Source organism: Stomoxys calcitrans, chromosome 2 (genome assembly GCF_963082655.1).
Source record: "Stomoxys calcitrans chromosome 2, idStoCalc2.1, whole genome shotgun sequence".
In the NCBI taxonomy this organism is placed as follows: domain Eukaryota; kingdom Metazoa; phylum Arthropoda; class Insecta; order Diptera; family Muscidae; genus Stomoxys; species Stomoxys calcitrans.
This window is the reverse complement of record NC_081553.1, coordinates 193912597-193932088: the sequence shown is the minus strand read 5'-3', so window position 1 is coordinate 193932088 and position 19492 is coordinate 193912597. Positions and strand designations below refer to the sequence as shown.

The window sequence follows — 19492 nt, the reverse complement described above, 5'->3', positions numbered from 1 at the left end:
GTCGGGAAAGAAAAGACTATAGAACATCTGCTGTGTGTGTGTCCTGCACTGGTAGTCAGAAGGTGTTCCACTTTCGGTTCTCATTTTCTTTGAGAAATTGTCAGATTAATGGTTCAACAGTAGGATTTAGAAGGCATCATCCCTGTAGTATCACAATGGACAAAAACGTTTGAGTGAGTCTGATGGCAAATTGCCAATTAAACCTAATCTTGCAAAGTTTGGGCTGTTTGACCTCTAAACCCTTTTGAGCTTTTGGGTTTATTTCACAATGTTATTCAGCAGATGGAAACGTTACTAGTTTTTGGCTTTAAACAGACAGAACCCGTATGGGGAACTTTTGAGTGCGTTTCATAATTAAGGGCACATAAATTCTTTGTATCCTATATGAAAGTAAAACAACATGGGGTTTTGGTTATTTATTTCAATCAACTGTTTTTTTCAGAGAATACATAACAAACGTTTATTGCCTGTTTCTTTTGCTTCTTATATTTGACCATAAACGAAGCGTTGCATGGTATATAATTTCCACCAAACTCAATATGGAGAAGCCCATAAAAAGCCCCAGAATACCACCACAATTGGCCAAAAAATCCGAAAATCCATACAGTTCAGATCGCTTCGAAGTTATAAATTCGTTATCTTTGAAATGTATGACTAAATGTGAAAACACTGCCTCAAATCCTAAATCAATTTTTGCAGCTTCCAAAAATTTTTTCGAATCAAAATCTCCCTGAGATATCTCGGCATCGAATTCTAAGGAGGTACATGAGGGCAGACAATTGCAGTTATCCCCATTGTCGTCGAATCGGGTGGAAAAATGTTCTTGCAGCATGTTATCCTCTGCCTTCAGATAACAAGTGATTTTGTGCTCGCCACATACTGGCATATCAGCAGTTCGAGGCATAGCGAATGTGACGCATCCACAAGCTTTTAGGGTGTAATTTGTTAGACATTCCATTTCGCAGTTTCTTTCACTGTAGACCTTAAAGAATCTCAAATAACGCTCGTGGCTCAAAAAACATTTGCGTTTTGCCGGGGGATAACTGGCTATGCCATCTGACGTTGTGACCATTACAGGTTTGACGGCGATTGAAATCTCCTTGCCAGGCGAGACGCGCACAAAGCGTTTGGATAGCAGTGGAACATCATCGGGTGTATGTAATGCAATTTTGTATCCCTGTGTACCACCACTGCATCTATAGTCTAAATGCTCTGTGGGCACTAATAAAAAGACATCGAAAGATACTCTGGTGTTGGCACTGACAACGCGGGCGGGATAGGTTTTCAAAGGTGAGTTCCTGGGATATCCCTTCTCCAGTGTCCAGGACAAAGTTCGGTTTATTCTGTTGGCCGATGAGACATTGACTTGGCTTTCCAGGCCCATTATGTGGTATTGAACAGTATCTTCCCGATATAAATCGGTGCCATTGAAAGCGTTGAATGTATAGCATAATCCATCTTCGGTAAAGGATTCGGTTAGTAAATCGACACAGATATCTTCGGCGCCAAACCACTTACAAGCAAGTGCTTGCACTTCCATATCGAATGACATTTCTCTAAGAATTCGAATATAGTCTAGGCTTTGGTTCCATAATTTGGGTAGTTCCCGGATAAGTGTATCGTAATTGCATGTATGAAGTAAAGTTAAAAATTCCTCTCGCTCATTTTCGGTTAAATTAGATGGTAGCTTTTCACCTCGTTCTAGCATAAGCAAAAGATCACCGTACCGGGCAGCTGTAAAGAAAAAGTATGAAAAGAAAAAAAATCATTGAAGGGATAAAGACGAATAATGAGCTTTAAAACTGTCAATAAAAATCAAAATTTAACTCTTATTTCTATCATTAAATAATTTGTATCATCATTATGTTAATTTAGCTTTAGGTTCTCATTTCTTTGAGAACCTGTCTGATTTAGCGGATGTGAACATTCACAAGTTACTGGGCTATTTAAAGCGATCTGGATGGTTCAACGATAGGAACTAGAAGGCATCTTCCTTCTTCTGTTTCTCTGGTATCACAATGGACGAAAACGTCTAAGTGAGTCTGATGGCAGACTACCACTTAAGTCCGTTAAAAACTACTTTTAGCGATTAACAAATATAAAACACATTGAAAGAAGATTAGTTGTAAAACAAAGTTTATTTCTAAGACCACTTTGACATTTCAATTTACGGCATTTGCCACACAAGGTAATTTCGTTGGGGTTAGATTTTGTTGTTGTGCTAATGACTACCCCTAAATTGAGCCATGTGTCTGGCAAAGAATAGGGTCCGACGGATTTCGCAAAAATTTAATAGGCATTTTTGCTTAGAATAAAGTCAGTACTAGGCTTAAAATATATAAAATGTCCATTACAAAACTATTCCATGTTTTCTCTATGCTTACCATTATCGTCCAATGGTCGACGTATTTCACTGCACATTGTTATAGCCGGAAATGGTATGTCCGAAATCGGTGTAGAACGTTCTGAAAAACTTACAATCACCGGCGTATCGATCCATTTATCATAAATTTTGGAAATTGTTTGCATACAATATAATGTCGACAGTATAAAGATACAAATCCAAAAGAAGACCTCCTTTCGAGGACGTCTCTGACCCAGGTACTGAATACCGTGAAGCGATGTATTCTCACAATATTCATAATAGAGTTCCAACAAACTTTGGCGTAAGGTTTTAGGACGTTTTCTCGATACCTCTTGCTCTCCGCTTTCAAGGGTCGTTTGTACGTCGAAAGGTATATGCTCTGACACTTTCGAAGTTACATCTTCATACTTTCCAATCATTTGCATTATCTAAAAAGGAAAAAAATATGAATTTAATAAACTTGTTTATATGGTTTAAAAAGAATTAACATGACCCTTGACTTTTTTATTATTATTGGGTTGCCCAAAAAGTAATTGCGGATTTTTCATATAGTCGGCGTTGACAAATTTTTTCACAGCTTATGACTCTGTAATTGCATTCTTTCTTCTGTCAGTTATCAGCTGTTACTTTTAGCTTGCTTTAGAAAAAAAGTGTAAAAAAGGTATATTTGATTAAAGTTCATTCTAAGTTTTATTAAAAATGCATTTACTTTCTTTTAAGAAATCCGCAATTACTTTTTGGGCAACCCAATATTATAAAAGAGTAATTTTTTAAAGTAGTTTTTTCCCGGACGACACGGGATATGTCACATAAAACTCGTTCGGTTGATAATATTTTGCACATATTTTTGGACGTCATAAAAAACACTTCATGCCAAATTTTCTGAACATCGGTCCAAAATTGTGGCTTCTACAGCCTTTATAGGTCAAATCGAATGAAAGATATATGTGGGAGCTATATCTAAATCTATCTCGACTTTGATGAAAGTTTGCACTCGTATAAAGACGTCACACGCAACAGCTCATGCTAAATTTTGTAAGGATTGGACCGAAATTGTGGATACTATAGACTAAAGAGGCCACATCGGATGAAAGATATATATGGGAGCTATATCTAAACGTCCAAACAACACTTCGTGACAAATGTTGTAAAGATCAGATGTGGCTGAAAGATATATATGGAAGTTAATTCTAAATCTGGACCGATTTTTTCAAAATCAATAGCGTTCGTCCTTGGACCAAAAAAAATGACTTTTGCAAAATTTTATGAAAATCGGTCAACAAACACGACCTGTACCTTGATTACAAGAATACATGGACAAACGTACAGACGGACATAGCTAAATCGAATCAGTCTAAGCCGATCGGTATCCTTATCGATGGGTCTAGCTCTTCTCCTTCTCAGCGTCGCAAAGAAATGCACAAAGTTATAATACCCTATACCACAGTGGTGGTGTTGGGTATAAAAATCAAGAGATCGATTTATATAGAAGCAATATAAATGCACAGACCAAATAAAACCAAGGTTAATATAGTCAGTTGGAAGTCATGAGTGAAATCATTGTTAGTCTAATCGGATGAAAATTGCGTCCTCTATAGGCGCAATGTATCTTAAAGGCTGCATTCAGTGTCGGATTGCTTATTTTTGTTTATTTTGCAAAAAAATTTAACTTTTACGATAATATGCACGGAAAAGTATCAATCGATATTCAGCCAAAATATTAAATATCGCTAAAATTAAATATCGTTAATTTCTAGTCACCTATATTTTAAACGAAAACTAGAAGTAAAAATCATTGGAGCTAGGATGGCCCGAATCGGCCCATATAACTTAAGAAGTAAAATCGGGAGATCGGTTTATATGGGAGCCATATCAGGTCATTGACCGGTTCAGACCTTATTTAGCACATGGGTTGAAGGTCATAGAAGAAAACATTGTGGAAAATCATATAATAACTGCTCCCTCTAGAGGCTCAAGAAATCAACACATGGAGCGATTTGGCACATCTGAAGCTGCACTAATAAGGAATATTTGTATAAAATTTCAAGCGGCTAACTTTACTCCTTCGAAACTTTGCATGCTTTCGATAGGCAGACAGACGGACGGTCAGACGAGCGGACATGGCTAAATAGACACTAGAATGTCAAGACGATCAAGAATATATGACAAGGTGGATTAATGATTTGTTAGGTCTCAGATCATTATTTCAACGAGTTACAAACGGAATAAAGATGTAAGTACACACCATTCCGATGGTGGTACTGTAATATAAATCAATTTTGTCTTTTGACATCTTGCGCATCTAAAATCCACAATTGTTGCCCACTGAAATGTGGTATGGGCATCTTAAACCCCAACTTGACCTCTTCGCCCCAAGAAACCTCAATTATTATCCAGTCACGCTGAAATTTGAACCCATAAAAGTATCAAGTGGATATTTATTTACGAGTTTTTTTGTGATTTCTTTGAATATATTCATATTCTATTGGGTTGCCCAAAAAGTAATTGCGGATTTTTTAAAAGAAAGTAAATGCATTTTTAATAAAACTTAGAATGAACTTTAATCAAATATACATTTTTTACACTTTTTTTAAAGCAAGCTAAAAGTAACAGCTGATAACTGACAGAAGAAAGAATGCAATTACAGAGTCACAAGCTGTAAAAAAATTTGTCAACGCCGACTATATGAAAAATCCGCAATTACTTTTTGGGCAACCCAATATAATATATTTAACAAATTTATTCCTACGATACTATCGGTAGTATCGATGGTTAATAAGAAAAATATCGAAACTATCATATGGAACAAATATCGATGGTTTACCAGCTCTACTACAACTGAGGGAAGAAACTGACTTTGGATTAGTGGTTAGTCGGAGACAGCTTTACTCCAGTGGATGAGAGTCTAGCCACATCATTAGCTTTATTTGTGCCCATGTCCCGACTGAAGACAAGGACGACATATTTTCTACGAGCACCTAAAAAATCGTTCTGGGAGATTTTGATGCGAAGATGGGGAAAGATAATATCTTTGGGCAGTCGGAAAAGTTTGTCTCCACGAGATAACGTGAGATAATGGGTTGAGTCTAATAGATTTCGCCGCGGCAAAAATCATGGTAGTTAGTACCACCAGATTTATACATAAAAATATTCACAAAACGACATGGTTGTACCCAGGATTCACTAATAGAAGGTTAGGTCACATGCAAAACACAAAGTGGATAGGCCCCATAAACATCATTAAGGATGTCAAATTTGACGATTGAAAATGTCATCATATAGGAGAAAACGTAAACAAAGAATGAATGTAAAAAGAGAACAAGTTGACATCCTCAATGCCAAGTACTGCCAAATATTAAAAAAAAAGTATATCGGCTGATCGCTTGGCTTAACCTTATTCAGTGAATCCTGGGTTGTACCCAGATCAAGAAGTAAGGAACCAAATTGATCACGCTGTGGTATGTGGTTGGAAGGTATGCGTCCAGCTTGTTAGATGTACGATCAATCTGAGAAGAGAACAAAGATTCTGATCACTACGCATCCGTTTGAGCATGGCGTGAAAAGTACGATCTGACACTGCACGGAAGGTGGACATTGAAAAGCTGCAAACACTACAGATGGCAACGGCTTACTCCACCCGACTGGCCCAACTGCTTGATGAAAGCACATCTTGTCCCGATGATATAACGGCGCAATGGCAATCGATTGGAAAATGGAAGAAGAAGTATCAGGAGAAAAGGGGAGAGGAGAAACGTATATTCCGTTGAAAGAAAAAGGAAATGTTAAGGCCTGAATGTCAGCAAATTGAGATGTGCAGCAGTCAGAATGAAGTCCCTAAATTTTACCAAAGAATTAAACATCAACCCGATTTCTGCAAAGAATGAAACCTGGTAACTGATACAGATAGTGAGCCGAGAATATGGAAAGAACATTTTACCCAGCTGCTAGTGTCCGCCGAAGAGAATACCGCGATGGCGTCGAAGAGAATACTGCAGAACCAATATCTGATGATGGTGTGGAAATAGCAGTGACCTGACTGAAGAACAACAAGGCAGCAGGACCCGATGTGTTGATCGGCTAAACTATTGATACGTTGATAGGATAATAAGGCGAGTACATCATCTCGTTTGCGTCATCTGGTTTAAAGAACATGTACTCGTTGATTGGAACCTCAGTATACTATGTCCCGTACACAAGAAAGGGGAGAAGAAGGAATGTGCCAACTACAGAGAAATAAGATGGAGAGGATTATACGAGATGCATATATGAATAGGCATGACACACTACTCACAAGAGAAGACATGCTACTCGCCTATGCCGATGACATCGATATTATGGGTCGGTCACCGGAAAAAGCAATTGCAGCCTTTGAAAGTATCAAAAGAGAATAAACGAAAGTGTATCTGACATACTTCCATGGAGAAAGTTGAGAATCACAACTTTGAGATAGTCAGCAACTTTATATACCTCGACACTGCCGTAACCGAAACGAATTACGCCAGTTTTGATATAAAGCGAAGAATAATACTGGCAAACAGATGCTACTTTGGATAACACAAGCAGTTTAGAAACTAGACCACCACCACAGACGAAGATTACACTTTACAAGAAAAGCAGAGCAGAAAAGCAGTGAAAGCAGACGAGGCAGTGCTTGTAATGTTTGAGAGAAAGATTATTTGTTAAATTTTGGAGCAGTTTGCATTGCTGGAGTGAAGTGGCGTCGTTAGCATACTTAAACGTATCAAAATAGAAGGTTGCGTTGGCTAGGTTATGTTGTAAAAATTAATGAAAAGTCTTTTGAAGACGATCACTGTGGTAAACGCAAGCCGGGACGACCAAAAGTCGGATGCATTGATCAAGGGGTGAAACACATTTCGAAACCTGGCGTCCGAGATTTTAGTAGGTATGCAGAAGATCGAGGCGCTTGGAACACTATTCTAAATTTAGCTAATAGGACAAATGTTCTGTCCAACTAAAGTAAAGTGAGTGCTCTTTATTTCATTTATAACCTCGAAGTGTCAATTATCTTTCACACAGTTAATTTTGAATTTTTACTCTTCCAATTATGAACAGATTGTCCAAAGAACTTCATTATCGCGAAACATTATGTTGGGTACATTGGACTCGTCCTGGTCGTATTTACTACCAGTCCACTTTGTTTACACAGTCCTTTTTGAATATACTGCTAGGAATTACTCGATAAATGTGTTGAAAATTCAGAAAAATTAAAATTTTTTTTTCTTCTAAAATTTTCCTTTTGAAAAAAATGGATGCACAATTAACTTCACATTTCAATAAAATCCATTCGCATATAAAATTTTTACTTTACTTAAAATAACTCAAGATTTTTTTCTTAAACAAAACACCGAATAGATTAAATTGACTTCCAATACGTTCTAAGCATGCAAAAGCACTGATTGATAATATGGACACAAAAAACACCCCTAGCAAGCCTTTAGGAAAGTTGATCCTACATATTTCGTATTGTTAAGTGACATTTTAGGTTTTTTTTAAACATTTGGCATGACAATAGGATATTTGACCTGTAATATAGCGCACACATGCTTGTTTTGCATTTATTTCATAAGGGAATAATAAATTGTATATTTAAATTTCGAGATTCAACAGCATCTCGGCACAGTGGGATAGATTTCAAAATGTAGCAATACGTTTGCTCATTTCACAAATAAGGAATTTTTGTTTAAAAATTTAATTCATACTTATAGCTTACTTAAATTGGCTATGACAGAACATTTGTTCATACTTGTGGACAGGATTCACTGAAAAAGGTTAAGCCAAGCGATCAACCGACATACAACTTTTTTTTAATTTTTGGCAGTACTTGGCATTGAAGATGTCAATTTGTTCTCTTTTTACATTCATTCTTTGTTAACGTTTTCTCCTATTTGATGACATTTTTAATCGGCAGATTTGACATCCTTAATAATGTTCATGGGGCCTATCCACTTTATGTTTTCTCTAAGTGACCTAACCTTCTATTAGTGAATCCTGATTGTGGATAATCCCAGGAAGAGTTGATCTGAGACCCTAGGTCCCATAATAAATTTAAAGATGTGGGTTTAAAAGTCCTAGTATTAGTCGTGGGACAACTGTTGTTCATGACATTCTGTGAATTGACACTTTAAAACAAGTAAAAGCGTGTTAAGTTCGCTGGGCCGAAACTTATATACTCTCCACTATGGATCGCATTTGGAAAGTTCTTTGGACGATTTCTTTTTATAGGCAAAATGGATAATGGGAGGTCATAGCAAGAAATACCCATAAATTTTGTACGTGCTTGGATAAGAATTGCGCCCTCTAGAGGCTTATGAAGTATATTCGGTAACCGGTTTATATGGGAGCTATATCTGGTTTTGGACCGATTGGAACTATATTCGGTATATCTTTTGAAGGTCATTGGAAAAGTTCTCGTGCAAAATTTCAGCCAAATCGGATAAGAATTGCACCTTTTAGAGGCTCAAAAAGTATATTCTGCAGATCAGTATGGGAGCTATATCATATTTTCTACCGATTAGAACCATACATATTGCATCTGTTGGAGGTCATAAGAAAAGTCATGGTGCAAAATTTCAGCCAAATCGGATAAGAACTACGCCTTCTAAAGGCTGAAGAGGTATATTTATGAGATCGGGTTATATGGGAGCTATATCTAAACCTGAACCGATTTGGTCCAAGAAGTGCTTATGATACAAAATTTCAGTTTCCTACCTATGCTACATCGAAAGTTAGCGTGTTTTCGACAGACGGACGGACATAGCTCGATCGACTTAAAATGTCGTGACCATCAAGAATATAAATATATGCTATGTGAGCTCTTAGACGGAGGCCACCGTTGCGCAGAGGTTAGCTTGTTCTCCTATAATGCCGTACGCGAAAATCAGGCAATTTTTACCTTACTAATGCTGGAAACATTTGTGAGGAATCCTGCCATGTTAAAACTTCTCTTCACTTTTCAGCCAAATCGAATGAAAAGTGAAGCTTCTAGGGACCCAAGAAGTCAAATCCGGTTTGTATGGGTTCTATATCAGTTTATAAATCGTTTCAGATCACACTCGGCAATGATGTTGAAAGTCAGAACGGAAGTGCTTGAGCCAAACTTCAGCCAAATCGGATGAAAAGTGAGGTATCTAGGGGCCCAAGAATTTAAAACTAGGGATCGGTTTGTATGGGGCTATATCAGTTTAAAGACCGTTTCAGATTGTACTCGGCACTAATGTTGAAGGTCAGAACGGAAATCTTTGTGCGAAATTTCAGCCAAATCGGATGAAAAGTGCAGTCTCTAGGGGCCAAGAAGTCAAATCCGGGAATCGGTTTGCATGTTTGACTTCTGTTTATAGACCGTTTCAGAATCGGCTTGTATGGGGGCTAAATCAGTTTATAGACCGTTTCAGATTACACTCTGCATTGACGTTGCAAGTCAGAACGGAAATATTTGTGTGAAATTTGAGCCAAATCGGATGAAAAGTGAAGCTTCTTGGGGTCAAGAAGTCAAATTCAGGGATCGGTTTGTATGTGGGCTGTATTAGTTTATAGATCGCTTCAGAATCGGTTTGTATTGGGGGTTATTTCAGTTTATAGACCGTTTCAGATTACACTCGGCACTGATGTTGAAAGTCAGAACGGTAGTCTTGTGCGAAATTTCAACCGAATCGGATGAATATTGAGGTCTCCAAAGGCCCAAGAAGTCAAATCCAGAGATCGGTTTGTTTGGAAGCTATATCAGTTTATAGACCGTTTTAGATCATACTTAGCACTGACGTTGAAAGTGAGAACGGTAGTCAAATCGGATGAAAAGTGAGGCTTCTAGGGGCTCGAGAAGTCAAATCTAGGAATCGGTTTGCATGGGGGCTTTATCAATTTATAGATCGATTCAGATCACACTCGGCACTGATGTTGAAATTCTGAACGGAAGTCCTTGTTCCAAATTTCAGCTAAATTGGATGAAAAGTGAGATATCTAGGGCTTCAGGAACTCAAAACTGGGGATCGGTTTATATGAAAGCTATATCGAAATCTGTACCATGCCACCCATTTGGAATCCCCAACGACATACATTAATAAGAAGTATCTGCGCAAAATTTGAAGCGGCTATCGTTATACGTTCCACCGCTATCATGATTTCGAAAGACGGATGGACGGACATGGCTAGACGTCATGTCAAGACGATTGAGAATATATGCACTGTTATACCATGGTGATGGACACAAAAATACCGAACGATTTCTTTTAGAGACCACCTTCTGTCTTGCCTCTTTTCTAGTGTGTCCCGTACACATTATGCTGCGGTTCAAATAATCAGGTATGTGATCTGTAAGCCAGGCTGTGCAGATCAGCCGATTATTTGGGGTGATTTATTTACCCATTACGCGGATTTTCTCTCTTGGTTTCTATTGAGAAAAATGCTATCCCAGATTAGCTTAGCGGCAATTCTTATCGCAGCTTACTATCGCCGTTAATTAAAACATGTGGTGTCAGCATTCAATTTGAATGACAAACCTAAACGAGGAAGAACGCAAATTATTTATTCAATGTTTAATCGTTCTGGAATGGCAAAATTGCTTAGGATTTTAATAAAATTACATTTATGAACTCCGAGAAACATTTGTTTAAAATTTTAAATTACTTATTTTGTTTGATTTGTTGATATTTGGTTATTTCGGATTTGTGTCAGTGCTGTCAATGTTAAAGTACAAAACATTTAGCGGGAAGAGCGTTTTATTTTTCCGTAAGCTAATGAATCCGGTAGACTGGTAAACAAAACAACCCAAATATACACCTCATAAGCGTGTCGCTTACTGTTAAACAGTTCAACTGACAGCCCATCGGCTGCTGCTGCCTTGTTCTTCTGCCCAGTCTCTGCAGGAGGACACAGTCTTCACAGTCTGTCATAAATTTCATAGTTCATTTTTAGAATTTTTGAAAAATAAGCCTCTCGATATAAGTTTAGTTTATCATGATTTCGAAGACGCAATAAACCTTAGTTTCCTGAGTGAAGCTGATAGCGATTGAGGTTGTTATACGCGTACCATTTACAACCTAAGTTTAAGAATCAAAACAGCAGCAAACTCAAAAATCAATTAATAAAATATTTATTTTGAAGTTTAAATTGTTATAAGGTGAATTCAAAAATGACTTGACGTATCAAATTCCATCAGCTGTGCTGATGCGGCCACCTTATTAAATATGCCTTGAGCACCATTTTAAATGTTTAAATCATTAAATCATTTCATACGCTTGAAAAGCTTATGTTGTTATTCAACTCACACAACTATGATATTTTTATCATTTTCATTCATAAGATGCATCCATATTTATTTCCCATTTTCTTTTCTTTTATCTTATCGTATTGTAGATCTCTAACAATTCAAATAATTTGAAAATTATTTCAATCGAAAAATATTTTCAGCCTAAAATTACATAATAAGAAGTGGTCATATTTTTTACTAGCCCCAGCACATCATTTGTTGTGATAAATTTATATCTATAGTCATATTACATATTGAATGCATGAAGGAATGCCAGCTATGATGGGAGATGTTCATACCAAAAAAGCACACAAGTGCACAGTGGGAGATTATTTCAAAAATGCCAGTAGGGGGTGTGAGTGTTTTGCCCTTTGGTCCTAATGGACTGTACGTGGGCATTTGCAGTGGGAGATTATTGCATAAAGCCTAATACTAACGCTCAAAAATTGTCCATTATTTGGTTGCGAAATATGCGGCATTCTTTTGGATGGCATGACACAAACAAAGGTCATACAAAGCCACACAACAAAAGAAAATATTTTGAAACCATGGTAGAATCATATACAAGGTATAGTCAGGTGCCCAACAACAACAAAAAAATGGGCTACAACTCTGTCCCACTAACTTGTAAAAGCAAATGTAGACACACATATAAATGTAAAAAAAAAATTACATTTCAATGTAATTAAATAAAAATACTTGAGAATGTTGAGTTTTATAAAAAACGACTTGAAAAGGGGGTTATAGGTCTTTGCAGTCATAACATAAAAAGCGTATGGTGAAATCGCCATCTTACCATCAAGCTGATCGACATTTTGCCAGCACAAACAAAGAAATTTGTGTTTGTACGTGTGCAGAAAGTGTATGCCAAAAAGAAGATAACAAAGAAAGTGCAAAAAAAATCTGACGTCTTAATAGCGTCAAATCTGACCATCTGTTAGCAGCTGTTCGCGTGAGACCACCTTTTTAAATCCGCCTTAGGTTGCAAACAGCTGGGTAAAATTTTTTCTCGGCAAGTGCACTATATGTCAACGATTTCTAAAGGTGGTCTCACGCGAACAGCTGCAAACAGTCGGGCAGTTTGACAGTATGTCAGTTCTGTGTTTACACTCACAGTAAACTCCCCACTTTTTTGCATGTTCTCTTTTTTTGGCGTTTCTCTTTCTCTCATTTTACCTGCACACATACACACTCGAGCGCAAGTTCGTTGTGTTGAGAACAATGTCATTTTTGAAATGACATCTTGATGACAATATGGCCGATTGCACCATATGATTTGTGGTTGTTGTACAAGTGAGATCACCTTTAATTGTTTCGCCACGAGTTGCACTAAATTAGATTTTGACAAAAAATGCACTTAATTTTTTGTTATTTTGTTATTATGCTCCTACCTCTTTAGTTAAAATTGGTTGCTTATGACCCGGTTCGTGAGATACTACCTTTGTAATTAAATTAAGCGATATTTGTGTTGGTGCAGCGACATGTCGCTGGTATTTTGCTCAAAGACTTGCACTTCTACGGAATGTGTTCGTCTTTTTTCGTCCCCATTTCTTATAATGCATTTTGACAGTTGTTCGTGTGAAAAGTGGAAGTCTGTACTAGGATTGATGGCTAAATAAAACAAATTTATATCGATAGCTAGCTTTACTACAAATCAAATAAGTTATCGAAAATTATCATCGTTGCCAAACTTTGGTCTAGTACTGTATACAAACGACTCGTTTGTTTGATTGATATCGGAGGCATTGCTACCACAGATGTATTTTTTAGTGTCGTATTCAGCTACTCACTACTATTATTTTACAAACGTGTTTTTTCAACATAGCGGTATTTTCAATTTCTCTGTCTGTGGTGTGAGTTTGTTTTGCATAATTAGTTTTAAGAGTTTTTATTTATAACAATATCATATGAATCAAATTGTAATGACCACCCATAAACCAGATTTAAATGAAAATGTTATTAATGCAATACAATCGGTACCGTTAAAAGAAAATCCCAATGCAAAAGGGCGTAATGTACTAAACCGCATGGGGAACCTATCTGCGTTTCGAGTCATTAAGCAAATTTATTATGAGTATTGTGCCAATACCTCTATACATGGTATCCAATATTTGGGTGAAACGAGACCACTGAAAGAAAAACTCTTTTGGATTTGTGTTTTTATTGCCTCAATATGTTGCTGTTCAAATTTGATACAGAATATCTATGTGAAATGGACAGAGACACCTGTGATTGTCACCTTTGCGGAAAAATCAACGCCAGTTTGGAATATACCATTTCCTGCCATTACCATTTGCTCCGAAACAAAAAGGCCTATGCAAAGGAAAGGTAAGTACATATTAAGATGTTTATTATTCGTTTTGATAGTAAAATGTATGATTTTTTTTTTGCAAAATATCTATGAACCACTGTATATATCATATTGTTGTAGAAGACATATATTTGCATATGGGGTTAGCGATCCTCGTTCCTCCTCCGTGCTCCTGTAGGTGGAGCAGCTCATTGCGGTCGCTCGGCCATTGGTTGAGTGTAATAGACATTCAGTTTTTAGACTAGATCCGGTGCCACCTGACCTCTCACTGAGACTCTCCACTCAAAACCGCTTAGTGTCCGCGACTGTAAATGCAGTTAAACCATAAACCTAGCACCAAATGGTTCTGATGTTTTGTCCTCTGTTTATCATGTTGACATTATAAGTCGATTTCGCCATCTTCGTCCGTTTATAAAAATCTGCTCAAAGAGATAAGCCTTTATCGAAATGTTTCCACCATTCTATCATAGCGAAGTTGCAAATTTCTTGTATTTTGTTGTTGATTCTTATTCGATCATTGCAGGCCCTTCCTATATGGAGTTGTTAAATGAATGGAAATCAAATATTGCAGAAGGAAAAGCCTTTAATCCCAATATAAATTCAACGGAATTTCAAGAATTCCTTACTTTATTACACATATGCAATACGCAGGTTATCGATGAGGGTTTGACGCGTTTATCCCATCAAACCATAGATTATGTTGGAATTCTTAATAAAATGTTACCTGATTTTGAGCGATATTACCTTTTTTGCAAATGGTTTGGCCATTTCAGTGAGTGCGATGAACTATTTGTTAAAACCTATACCGAGGAGGGCATATGTTATACATTTAACGGTCTAAATGCAACCGATATATATCGGGAAAATACCATTCAACATCGGCAAATGGGATTGGAAAGTACTGTGAAATATAATGCATTTGTAAATCGTTCTCTGGAATGGTCCTTGGAAAATGGATATAGCCATCAAACTGGATTGAATACTTATCCGGCCAGAGTTTTAAGTGCCGGTTCAAGAGCTGGCCTCTTTATTGTATTGCAAAATTTCAAGCAGGATCTAGACTTTGGCTGTCGTGGTCCCATTCAAGGTTATAAAGTTCTCTTACATTCTCCCGACGACGTTCCCTTGGTATCAAAACAATTTGTTCGCATTCCCATTGCCAGAGAGGTTTTAATTGCCGTCAAACCCAATATGATAACAACATCTGTTGGAATTTCAGAGTATAATCCACATCGGCGTCAATGTTTTCTGAGCAGTGAACGATCACTGAGATTCTTTAAAATATATTCGCAAAATAATTGCGAACTCGAATGCTTGACTAATTACACTTTGAAAACTTGCGGTTGCGTTAAATTCTCTATGCCACGTACCGCCGATATGCCAGTGTGTGGTGAAGATAAAATCCATTGCTATGATCGCGCCGAGGATGGCCTTCTGTTTAAAGAGTTCTCTGAAGGCATAAAAAATACCGATTTCAACTTTAGGGGCGACACTGAATGTAATTGCATGTCTGCCTGCACATCGCTGTCATATAATGCCGAAATATCACAAGGCAATTTTGACTTGGAACATATGTTAGAGGCTGTTGGCGACAGCGATTACCTGCAAAAGTATCCTGGTGCTGAAATGTCGCGTTTATCAATTTATTTCAAAGAAAATCAATTTATAACATCTAAACGCTCCGAATTGTATGGCGTTACCGATTTCTTGGCCAATTGTGGAGGCATATTTGGTTTATTTATGGGGTTTTCTATACTCAGCGTGGTTGAGTTGTTATATCATGTGTCATTGCGTTTGTGGTCACATGTGACTGCAACAAATCAAAATTGATTGGATTCAAATATAATGTTAAGTCTGTTGTTATGTTTTAGGTACAGAAAAAATTTGTCCATTTAGTAAAGTTTTTGCTAATATGTATCTTTTGTTTATAAGGCGTTTTAAACCCCTATACAGCTGTTTTTCTTATTTTTTATTGCTTACAAAAAACAATTTTTTAATTTATTCTATGTGATTTTTTCCACGTAAATCAGAAACTTAAACGCTTTACTTATGAAGGAAACACAAAATGTGAAAAACTTTGTAAAATCTATGTATGTTTTAAAATTTCAGTCCCAAATGTCTACTCCAAAAAGCTGTAAAACATTGCTTATATTTGTTTTAAACTTAGTTATATTATTTAAACTATTTTAAATCTTTTATTTACTTTCTACTTTTGAAAAAATAAAATATTATTTAAAAAAAAGTACAATTTCTCCAATCCCATGGGTCTTGTTCTCTTCTTGACTTTCAACAATTAAAAAAATGGCATTCAGTTCGCTTCAGCCGGAATGTTCTTGGCATTTTCAAATTTGCATTTTTGCACATATGTCAAAGGGCATAAGCATCGGTATATATGACAGCTATATCCAAATTCCGTCCGATCTAAACCATACTCGGTACAAAAGTTGGGGGACCTAGTGGCAGATATTTTCTGATCTTTTACAGCGAAATGAGCGGCAAGTTCGTTGAGGCAGATGTCAACAATGGGTGGGGAGCCTGAAGACATGATCGTCATCTGGTGGGGGTGGAATGAAGGATGGGTAGAGGTTAAAAAGTGCCGGAGATATCACCCCACCTTGGGGAATTCCCCATTTCACTCTACGGTGTTTCGACTTCTTATGCCTAAAGTCCACAAATGACTGACTACCACACGGATAATTCGTTGGGCTGAAGGGCGACATTTCAAATAGTTTGGCATGTCTGACCGTGTGGAAGGCCTTCGATAGATCCATTGCCAAGAGGACCGTCCTATCACATGACCTGGGCTGATTGAATCCACGGCAAATGTGTGCGGTGATGGAATGCAAAACAGTTGTTGTGCTATGCAGTCTTTGATATTCATATTGATACTCGCCGAATGGAAAATCTCCAATGAGGTTAGGGAGGAGAAGTCCCTCAAGCTTCTTGGCTATTAGTGAGAGAAAGGATATCGGTCTGTACGACTCACTGTGCCCATCTTCGAGACATCGGGTACTGTAAGAGTGCTCAAAGACAGGTTGAGAACAGTAGTAAGGCACTCGGCTCGGGAAATCTCTAAACTTTTCTGGCGGATGCTTAGCCCATCCCCAGATGCCTTTCTACGCTTATGCCTATTCGTCGTCAATGATCTAATTCGAGGATGTGCTTCAAGGGAGTAGATGTATCAACCGTGTTAAAAGCACCTATAACGGCCATTTCACAATATTTCGTTATCCAATACAATGCCATGGCAGCCGGTTGTACGTACCGGATTGACCCGATGGAGTTCTTTATCGACAAGCGCTGCCGCCTCAGTGTGTAAAACAACAACAACCCACTTACCAGCTTGATGCTGTTGCGAATAGAATAGCTTTTCGAGTTTTTTGAAACTCTGGGAGAGAATATTAGGTGAAATTTATTGTTTTTGCACAACATTCGGGTGATTTATTTAAAGTGATTTAAGATAAGAACAACTCAAGTTTAATTATTTAAATTTTAAATTCAAAACGGTGACCCTTAAGCCTGAGATGCCACTACCATTTTGACGAAGAATGTTGGCATATGGCAACATCAAGCAACAGTTGTTAAATCCTAAAGACATGGCAACTCTCACAAGAATGGCATTGTAAACAAAAGCAGAAAGAAAAGAAATATTTTTTTCTTTGCTTTTTTTTTTCTTCATTAAGTTTGGTTATTTAAAGCAACATGTCTTTAGTAAAAAGACTTTCATCCAGTGACCTGAATCTGGAACAACATATGATTTTCCTTTGTCCAGAATGTGGACAAGAGAATGCATCGCAACCGGAATGGCGGAGACACTTGAATGCAGCTCATCACTATGCTAAAAAGACTTTTCAGGACTTCAACTTTGAGGAGGTGGATGATAATCACCACGAGTGTCAGATATGCTTGAAATGGATTGCAAATGCTCGCCAAACTCCAGCAGTACTGCAATATCATCGCTTTAATCATTTGCCATATCCAAAAATTTACCGATGCCGTCACTGTCGTGGAGTTTTCCTAAGAAAACGTTCTTTGATCGATCATCTTTATGCCGTTCACAGCCGCTTGTTAAACAAACAATTGCACCAGAATCGCCAGGATGCTGTAAACCAGTTGCGTGGTCATCGCGACCCCAAGCAAAATAAAGAGTTTTACATTCGATACCTATGTCCGCTATGTGGCAAATTATTTGAAAGATTCACTTTATGGGAGCATCATATTGATTCTGCCCATTCTAGTACATCAGTGGATTTAAAGATGCATCGTATAGCTGGCACTAAGAACTATTACTGCAGCGAGTGTTCACACACTCTGAGAGATGGACCAACCAGAAGTCAACTGCAAAGACATCATTTTAGTCACATGGCTTTTCCGGCCTTCTTCCAATGCGCATTTTGCTATAGTCGAAAGGCATACAAAACTGAACTATTGCTACATTTTATTAAATATCATACGGCAGATTTCTTGCTACATAGGCATTATATATTCTTTCCGGATGAGTGGGGTGGCTGCGCCGACACCAACGTTGTACGTGAAGTAAGACATCTGATGGAAATTGCCAACAAAAAATCAAAACCTGACATTTTGCAAAAAGCCTTGGATGATATTAACTTAGAAGATGGGGAGGATTTGGCAAATGAAACTGGCAAATTTAATCATGAAGAAGCACTTGACCAAAGCCTCAATGGTTATGATAATGTTTTCGTTGTGGAAATGGGGAAAGCAACGCCTGTCAAAAAGCCAAGTATAAAATTTTCTGAAATTAGTGAAAATGAATTGGAAAGTATTTATCAGGAGATGTTCGAGGAAATAGTCACCATATCCACCAATGAAGATGTACAAACAAATATGCAAAAATACATACATTATCTATGTCCAGAATGTGGCAATGAATTTGAAGATCAACCTACTTGGCGTTCTCACGTCTATGATGCCCATAATCTTATCAATGCAGTGGATGCCAAATTCCGTCCTCTTAATGCCTCCAAAACCCTTCACTTATGCCTTGTGTGCCACCAAATACAGAAGACCTCTAAGCATGCCGATCTACGACGACATCATTTCCAGCATATGCCATTCCAGTCCTATCTCAAATGCATCATATGTGGCAAAACAAAATCCAGCAAGCCCAAAATGATGCAACACATGGAGTATGTGCATATATTGGTTATTAGAAAAGAAATTAAGCTACCCTACCTAACCAATATTGGTCAACCCAAAGTGGTAGGGAAAAAATATCATTGTCTAGAATGTGATAAATTGTATGCGGTTCATAGTCGCTTTAAAAACCACTGCCGCTCCTGTCCAAAGCGCTTGGCTCCCCTGCCTGTTGCAAAATGTGACATTTCTAAAAATCAGAAGCTTTTGGAACACTTGAAAGCCGCCAGCGTGCGTCTGGATAAGATGATGCAAGAGATTGGCATTGAAAGTAAATCGTAATTTTTTTTTAATTTATTAACATTATTATATACATTTTATATATGCACATTTTTGCATCGAACTCTTGAAACCTGAAGTTTTTCCAATAAAATTTATTTTTCAATAAAAACTA

The 19492-nt window shown here is 37.4% G+C and overlaps 3 protein-coding genes across 8 annotated transcripts in view; 2 read left to right on the top strand and 1 right to left on the bottom strand.

Annotated features, from left to right (window-relative positions):
- Positions 1 to 16103, top strand: part of LOC106090488 (pickpocket protein 28-like) — a 42614-nt gene extending 26511 nt beyond the window's left edge. For 2 of the 6 annotated variants that reach the window (XM_059363982.1, XM_059363981.1), the window contains 2 exons: positions 13829 to 13958; positions 14465 to 16103. In XM_059363982.1, the coding sequence (XP_059219965.1) occupies positions 13829 to 13958; positions 14465 to 15771 (1437 nt within the window). In that variant the 3' untranslated portion in view covers positions 15772 to 16103. Of the gene's footprint in view, positions 1 to 13500; positions 13959 to 14464 lie in introns of those variants that run through there. The other 4 variants (XM_013256693.2, XM_059363980.1, XM_059363979.1 and 1 more) reach the window with 3 other exon arrangements.
- LOC106090489 (pickpocket protein 28-like) lies at positions 402 to 13148 on the bottom strand. Its single transcript, XM_013256694.2, has 3 exons — positions 13022 to 13148; positions 2385 to 2793; positions 402 to 1734 (listed from the first exon to the last, which is right to left on the bottom strand). Exons 2-3 carry the CDS (start codon positions 2788 to 2790, stop codon positions 461 to 463), a joined length of 1680 nt encoding a protein of 559 aa, XP_013112148.2. The 5' UTR covers positions 2791 to 2793; positions 13022 to 13148; the 3' UTR covers positions 402 to 460.
- Positions 16104 to 17574: 1471 nt separating the features above from the next.
- LOC106090485 (uncharacterized) lies at positions 17575 to 19492 on the top strand. The gene has a single exon (XM_013256689.2). The coding sequence runs from the start codon at positions 17644 to 17646 to the stop codon at positions 19378 to 19380; it is 1737 nt and encodes a 578-aa protein (XP_013112143.2). The 5' UTR covers positions 17575 to 17643; the 3' UTR covers positions 19381 to 19492.